This window comes from Aspergillus ruber (genome assembly GCF_000600275.1).
Source record: "Aspergillus ruber CBS 135680 unplaced genomic scaffold scaffold00056, whole genome shotgun sequence".
Taxonomy (NCBI): domain Eukaryota; kingdom Fungi; phylum Ascomycota; class Eurotiomycetes; order Eurotiales; family Aspergillaceae; genus Aspergillus; species Aspergillus ruber.
Window position 1 is genome coordinate 56668 of NW_024467352.1, and position 7812 is coordinate 64479.

The 7812-nt window shown below is 47.7% G+C and overlaps 2 protein-coding genes across 2 annotated transcripts; both read right to left on the minus strand.

The window, feature by feature from the left end:
* Positions 1-1804: 1804 nt before the first annotated feature.
* EURHEDRAFT_417688 (ribulose-phosphate 3-epimerase RPE1) lies at positions 1805-3301 on the minus strand. The gene is made up of 3 exons (XM_040783259.1): positions 2707-3301; positions 2389-2637; positions 1805-2330 (listed from the first exon to the last, which is right to left on the minus strand). Exons 1-3 carry the CDS (start codon positions 2947-2949, stop codon positions 2061-2063), a joined length of 762 nt encoding a protein of 253 aa, XP_040633900.1. The 5' UTR covers positions 2950-3301; the 3' UTR covers positions 1805-2060.
* Positions 3298-7599, minus strand: EURHEDRAFT_511146 (uncharacterized protein). The gene is made up of 2 exons (XM_040785965.1): positions 7034-7599; positions 3298-6940 (listed from the first exon to the last, which is right to left on the minus strand). Exons 1-2 carry the CDS (start codon positions 7309-7311, stop codon positions 3556-3558), a joined length of 3663 nt encoding a protein of 1220 aa, XP_040633901.1. The 5' UTR covers positions 7312-7599; the 3' UTR covers positions 3298-3555.
* Positions 7600-7812: the final 213 nt, after the last annotated feature.

Sequence of the window (7812 nt, forward strand, 5' to 3'; positions counted from 1 at the left end):
TGATAACCGGCGTTGCGCGATGATGCAAAGTTCATGCTGGTAACAGCACCCGGGAAATGAGATCTTCCGTACGTATCGCAGCAAAATGCAAATCTATCCAGAAAGCGTTAATCGTGGACTTGCGAGGATGCATATGATAGGGAGATTACCATCTACCCTCTCAATCTCTACCATGCTCGAGTCTGTACAGTATTTCTGGTTTTTTTTTGACTTGCTCTCGCTTTTGGCATGGCCTTTGTGATCTTTTTTTATTCGGGTCACAAAGTTTTGCACATATCACTTTTTGCAAATACATGGTTGGTAACAGGGCTCTTCTGCGATGGTTCTAAGAAATAGTTGCCGAGTTTAAGTGATCGACTTTGAATCTAAAAGATCAGAGAGAACCAGAACTTGACCCATAACGTCTCGTTGCGTACAATCTTCGCTTTCCATCATAATTTTGGCAAGTGAGTTGTACCACATATCGATCCACGACGCAGTCCTGACTGGGTTGGTCCCGGCCATTTTAATGCAAAATCTCTCAGTTCTTTACCAGAGTACTTCCAGAAATTCCCGCTGGTTCCCCTGGTAGAGAGGTAAGCAGCGACTCGAAGAATGCACTTGAAAAAGCCATACAGCCAAAGCATAAAAGTTTTGACTCCAATAAGTGGCAGGTAACAGCTCTTCACAGTCTTTGCATAGATAGTGCAAGGCAAGGGCGATTTCGTTTCCCAGGTGCACGCAGTTCCCGTCTTGTTTACTGCCATTATCTGTCTTGATAATCCTGTTTGTGCTTCGAATCGTATGAAGTTGCAACCGGGGCTAGGTAGAACCCAATATAAACCCATTCTCAATTAATGGACAGTTTACTCATTATGTTGTTAGGCTTCACGAAGCCCGGACACCGATAAGGTGTAGGTCATCTCTACTCAGTGTCAGCGCTAGACGTCACGGACGTGGATTTCATCAACTCGCCTTGTTGTTAATTTTTTTTAACAATTTAGCTTGCAAATCAATGGCAATGGAACCACAACATGCTAGCACCTACCAGGGGTTGCTTCCAGCAAACCGTCCACTGATTGGGGAGCTCTAGTCGAACTGTAGCTCAAAATACCACCACCTTTTCGTTACCGGACACGTCCAGAATGGGATGCAAGTTATAGGACCAGGACTCTCGGAAATCTCTCAAATTGTTGACTTCTCTTGCCACCTTGATGAGAAGATGTTTCCACTAAGGGTCTGCTCGGGTCGCTGTCTTCTGCGATATTATGTTTCGGGTATCCAGGGCTGTCTTGGATCGTTTGGTTCAACTTTAAACACGTTTATAGGCTACATATAGCCATGATGAAATCGTCTCTGAACAAACCAAGCTTCATGTCAGCCAACATAAAAAAAAAAAAAAAAAAACACTGTATACTCCAGTTTCGACGTGAGCCACGGGAGTATCTCGAAATTAAACACCACTCACAACGCTTGTATTGCTTATAGAATTGCTCCAGACCCAGCTTCAACCAGCGACCGCTGCTAGATGACGCTCAGCAACAGAATGGGTGTGTTCGACCCTGGACGGGGGAGGTTGAAGATGTCTGCCGGGTGGTAGTGAAAGACTGAAAGGCATCAAAGAGACATTGTTGAGTAAGGCATTCACTTAGGCCTGAACGACCAGGCCTGGCCATCGGGATGAGGCCTAGAATCCAGAAATAGAAGAGTGAAGTAGGACAGCGAGGTATATCTGCTGCTATTCACTACCGCTTAAGGAGCCGCTGTCATCACCGAGAAAGCAGAAGCCGGTTGGAAATGCTCTAGTACGGACAGTACAAATGAAGTCTGAATGCTTTCCATTTTGGGATCTACAGGTCATGTGAGCGAGCAGGAATAAGGCGATGACATCATAACACCACGATCCGAGCATGGATTAGGATAGCCAGTTTTCTATTCTATCAGGAATGGCTGTTCAAATAAAGACATCAAAATCATCGTAAATCCGTATATCATTGTATCCCGAGAATGGTCTGAAACCGGACTCTGGATTCTTCGCGTAGCTTTTAGATCATGAAAAGACAGAAGATAGACTAATGCAATTAAAGCGACGCCTTGCTGTGCTTGTTGACGGTCTCGCGCAACTTGGCAATAACATCGCCTGGGTTTTCAGCACCAAAAACGGCCGAACCAGCGACAATGACATTGGCGCCCGCTTCCGCGGCCTGGTCGATGGTCCCGAGACCAAGTCCGCCGTCGACTTCGATGTTGAGGTTGGGGTAGCGTTCGCGCAGGGCCTTGACCTTGGGCAGTTCTGACGCCATGAACTTCTGGCCTCCGAAACCAGGGTAGACCGTCATAATCAGGGCCATCTGTATATTTCTGTCAGTTCCGTGCCTTCCATCACGAGAACACAGGGTATCCACTCACATCCGGGCGATCCTTCTCATCCTCAGCGGCCAGAATATCCCACAGCACATCGACGGGAGTATCGGGCTTAATGGCAATACCGGCCTGCATGCCTTCATCGTGGATGAACCGGATCAGTTCGCGGGGGCTCGTGGGGCGGGTGGTGGTGTCTGCGGGCTCAGTGCCGGCGGGGGAGTTGACGGCGGCCTCGTAGTGGAAGCAGTAAAGATCGCAACCGGCCTTCTTGAATTCCCTAACCCATTTATGTGGCTAGGAATGGGAGCGCATTAGTCTGAGGCTCAGATCTGGATGCCAGAAGACAGATAGAGCAAGACTCACCTCCGCGATCATCATGTGGCAGTCAAAGGTGCCCCGGCCTTGGGGCTCTGTCGGCCGGCTAACATGCGAACGGATCTTGGTGACAACGGGAGCTCCGAAGGTGATGTTGGGAACGAAGTGACCATCCATGATATCAACGTGGAGCCAGTCAGACCCCTCTTCCATCTTGGTCGAGCATTCCTGGCCGAGGGTAGCGAAATCGGCGCTGAGGATGGAGGGAGCTATGATCGCGGGGGGACACATTATGAGAAGATCGAGTTGCGATGAATGACGCTGGTGTAAGTAGTGTACGGGGAGGTTTTACGGGATCTGGGGTATAAAAAGAAGAGATGAAACGGAGGATAGCAGTCCGGAAAGGGAAAAGCGGTTACGGAGTACGGTGAAGCGACGGTGAATTATTTAAGAAGCGGGCAATCTATACGTATCCGGGCAGGCAACGAAACAATTGGCGGCAACGCAGCGACAGTCCTCTACTGTCAATACTGGATTCTCATTGATTCCTGCTGGTTATTATGGAGAACTGAAAAATAGTGTTGACATCAGTCCGGATGGCCCGATCGGGTGATCGGTCTGATAAGGGCTGGGGCTTTTTGGTGTGTGTTGTTAGTTGGATGAATTGGGTGCCTATCGGCTAAGGCTAGCTATATGTCTACCGGGCAGAAAGCGAGGGCGGTCAAGCACGTGACCCGATGGGTACTAACACCCCCCCTCGCACGAGCTGGAGCCCGGAAGTAGAAGAGCTCTAAATACATAGAAAACGCATACAAAACAAAGCAGATGTACAGGCAAACTGGGGTTCAACAGCAAAAAGACAGTATAGAACAAATAGAATAGTGCGAGAGTTCGCCTCTATTCTCTGTTTGAAATCTGGTCGCTTTGGCAGCGGTTGTGATGATGTCGGTCCATATTAATGAGATGAAGGAAGTGTCGATGGTCTAGAGTGCTTAGGATCTTGGTAAGTCCGTCTGCTGGATTCTCTTTTGAGCGTATGCTCTCTATGCTGACTAGGCCAAGGGCCTGTAGGTCCCGAACGTGATGAAATCGAACGTCGATGTGTTTGGACCTCTTGGTCCCCTCCGTTGAGGATAGGGCGATTGCTCCTTCATTATCCATATAGAGCTCAATGGGCGGGGAATCGGGTTTGGCAACGCCCATCTCGATGCATACACGACGAAGCCATACAGCCTCTTTTGATGCTTCGGATCCTTCCATATATTCAGCTTCATTGCTGCTTGTGGCGACGCAGCTTTGAATTTTTGATTTCCATGAGATAGGTGAGCCGCCATATAGAAAGATGAAGCCTCCTACTGATTTTCTTCCTGCATTAGGTCCTCCCCAATTAGAATCTGCGAAACCTTTTGGTAGGTGGGATATAATCGTCTGTGTACGAGGATAGTAGACGATTCCTTCGTCAATTGTTCCTTTCAGGTAACGTATGACATGCGTGAGCGCATTCCAGCATTTCTTTGTGGGTTTGGTGTTGTAGCGGGCTAACATTCCTGCTGCCTCAGCTATATCAGGGCGAGTCTTTACTGCTAGCCATTGCAGTTTTCCAGTTCCTCGCTGGTACTCGTGAATAATCACAGAGTCATCGGGCAGGTCATCTATCACTAGACCACTCGGTAGAGGTGTGGTTTGGGGGTGGGAGTTCTCTAGTCCGAATGACTGGACAAGATCCTTGATATATTCGCGTTGATTAAGGTGAATACATCCATTCTTGAATTCAACTTCCATGCCAAGATAGTACGTCATGTCGCTGACGTCTTTTATCTCCCATTCTTTGGCTAGGGCATTCTTTGTCCATTCAATATCATCAGCTCGCTCAGCTACGAGCTGGAAATCGTCAACATGGGTAGTGATATAAAGGTGCTTTCGTTGTTGATGGATGAATAGACCAGGGTCATATGAGCATGTCCGAAAGCCTAGTCTATGGAGAGCAGCGGTAAGTGTGTCATACCATATGCGGGCTGCTGGAGTGAGTCCATATATTGATTTCTTCAGCCGCCAGGCTAGACCTTCGCCTTTTTCAAAACCAGTCGGTTGACGCATATAGATTTCATCAATCAAATCGCCATTCAGGAAGGCGACTGCGACGTCGAGCTTTCGCATGTGCCATCCATTGGCAGCAATCAATGCGAATAGCAATCGGGTAGTGGCTGCGGAGACCACTGGGGCATATTTGCAGTAGTCATACTGCATATCATCTTTCTCAACAAGATTTCCAAGGATAACCCATCGAGCTTTGTACGAGCGTTCATCAGTGGATGGATAGTCCTCTTTGCTGTCATACACCCATTTGCCAGGGAATATACGCTTGTTTTTGGGCACATCGCTGATCCGGACTAATTCGAATATCTCTTTGCTCTGCAGTTTCGAAAATTCCTTTTCCATCGCGCGTTGCCATCTATCTTTGTCATCTCGGTCCATAGCGCGCCTCAAAGTCTTTGGTATGTCACGCGAAGTTGCTCCAACTATATATGCAGCGAAACCTTTTGCTGGACGAGATATGACGTCGTCTGGGGCGTCGTCAAAATAGGGTTGGGTGGTCATCTTACTATTGGTTGAGGAAGCGAGTGAAGTCGGTTGGGGAGTGAATGTTGGATCAGTAAGCGAGATTTGCCCCTCATCCACGTATCCATCAGGCACATTGATGATACTATCTTTCTCTAGATTCCATACCATCGCGATATTGCTGGCTATATGGCCCAGAAGTAGGCCATACGCCCCGCGGGTGTCCATTTTGTCGGTCGGTTTCTCAGTACCATGTCGGTGATACCAGATTCTCGCTCCGAAAGGACGTAAATAGGAGATATCCATTGGACGGTTCTCCCACGCTTCTGCAGGGATATAAAAGGGTGATTTCTTGATGTCTTCATTCAAGATATTGCCGTTTGGTGTCGGGTCGTTGAATAAAGGGGTTGATGTCGGGAGATAATTGGCTTTTTGAACGGTGTCCATCAAGGCTTCTAGCCAAAATCGGCGTGGTAAACCAGAGGCATATAGGACTGCTCTGGTCCTTTCCAAAATGATCCGGATTCCGCGTTCGCTAACGCCATTTTGCCAGGGTGAATAGGGAGTAGATGGCTCAGTTACAATGCAAGGCCAATCTTGATAGTTCCTGAAAAACTCGCCATCACCGCGCAGATAGGCAGTTTCATAGCCAATTTTCTTGAGCCATTCAATATGCTGCTTGATGGTGTGATTTGGCTTTTCACGGTTTTGGAGTGGGATAACCCATCGCATACGGGTGGCGTCGTCGGTGAGTATCATGACATATTTGTATTTGCCATTTGCTGGAGGTACATCATCATCTGATTCTTTGCCTAGTGTCTGGCCGCCGCCAAAAATATCAACGTGCAAACGTCTGCCAGGCATAGTTGCCCTTGGGGTGGGCCCATTCCCAATTTTTCGGGTGGTTTTTGCTCGTCGGCAAAAGTCGCATGTGGGTAGCAACTTCTTCCCCTGGATATTGATTCTTCCAATCCGATGGAGGTATTGCAAATCATGTTGATTCATATGGGATAAGCGGTGGTGCCAGTATTCAATTGGTGCTGGTGGAGGTCTATTTGGGGTTGAATTTTGGGATTTGTTGTCATCTGAGTCTGAGTTATCAGTGACTGCGTTTATCACTCCTTCTTCTTCTAGATAGTCAAACATGCCATTCTTGGCTGTCCGAGATATGAGGAAGGAAGTTGATAAATCTGGTGTTATCACCCGGAATTTATAGGGTTTGTCACGGGTGAGCTGGATGTGGAATCCCTGTTCTTCAAGTTGACTGAATGATAATAGGCGAGCATGTAAAGCGGGTATATATCGGACGTCTTTCAGCTCTACCATTTGTCTGCCTATAGGTTGGTGAATAGTTCCGACTCCTTCCACTTTGTGGATGCTATTGTCCGGCAATCTGACTGTGGATTGTGCGGTTGCTGGGATATAGTTGATGAAAGCTGACTTGTCATCATGCATGGTCCATGTGGCGCCAGTATCTAGTACCCAACTGTCTGACTGTGTTGTTGATTGTACTAGATTAACTACTCCATTTGCTTGTGTGGAGTTGGAACTGGTCATTGAATTAGACTCATTGGACTTCGGGGGGCGAAGTTCTGGATGAAGAGACCAGCATTGGTCTGGTGTATGCGGTCCTTTTCTGCAATGAGAGCAGTAAGTCGACCGTCGTGATGTTGATGGGGTTCCTGGTATTTTGGGAGAGTTGGGTGCATTATTCTGAGGTTTGCTCCCCCCCTTCTGTATGCTCCGATTGGTCGAATTCGGATTGTTTGGGGTGGTATTGGTTGGGTCCCAAAGCTCCTGTCGGTATATCGTGTACGAAATCGGTTGATAGGTATTGGGTGACGGTGGAGTACGGCTTTCCATCTGATCAATCACCTCATCCATATCCAGTTCATGATAGACACTTCTTTTCGACACTGCAAAGAGACTATCTAACTGTGTACGGATGAAAGACCTTTGAAAATCACCCAACAAAACAATGCCAATGTCGTGGCATATCTCAGAGGTAGTATATCCTTTCCGTTCTATTTCTGTGACTACTCGCTGCCACTGTCGAATCATCGAGATAGTATCGCCTTGGGGTCTCAAATTCATGAGCGTTTTAACGAGGAGTAAACGTTCTTCCGCAGGTGAGACGCCATATAGGGTGTCCAAACGGGATAGGATGTCATGTGGGTGTTGGGTATGGTCTGTTTGGACTTGGTGAAGAATATCACGCGTCAGGCGGTCCAATATGCGGGTATGTAGTAGTCGTACAGATGTGTTATACACTGCTGACTGTGAAGGGGTCTCTTTAGGCACTTCCTTTGGACGAAGCAAAACATCACGGGCATTGATATAATCCGCGTCAATGAGGAGATCTTTCTTCCATTCAGAATAGTTCTCACGGCCATGGAGGCGTTTGGTATCTCGCCAATGGGTTTTGGCAAGCTGATGGAGTTTCTTTTCTTCTCTGTCAACTGTTGATTGGCCACCTGATTGCGCGAACAGTTTGGATAGTTGCTCAACGAGTTGATTATCCGCTCCTCCCGGATTGGTCTCGGGTTGTTTCCCTTTACTAAGGTTACGGACCTCAGTTCTGTACTCATTCACCTG

Coding starts and splice junctions, on each gene's coding strand:
- EURHEDRAFT_417688 (XM_040783259.1), bottom strand. CDS start 2,949: ATGTGTCCCCCCGCGATCATAGCTCCCTCCATCCTCAGCGCCGATTTC. Junction 2,638..2,706: donor GCCACATGATGATCGCGGAG/GTGAGTCTTGCT, acceptor TCCCATTCCTAG/CCACATAAATGGGTTAGGGA. Junction 2,331..2,388: donor ATGAGAAGGATCGCCCGGAT/GTGAGTGGATAC, acceptor AGAAATATACAG/ATGGCCCTGATTATGACGGT.
- EURHEDRAFT_511146 (XM_040785965.1), bottom strand. CDS start 7,311: ATGAATTTGAGACCCCAAGGCGATACTATCTCGATGATTCGACAGTGG. Junction 6,941..7,033: donor AATACCTATCAACCGATTTC/GTACACGATATA, acceptor GAAGGGGGGGAG/CAAACCTCAGAATAATGCAC.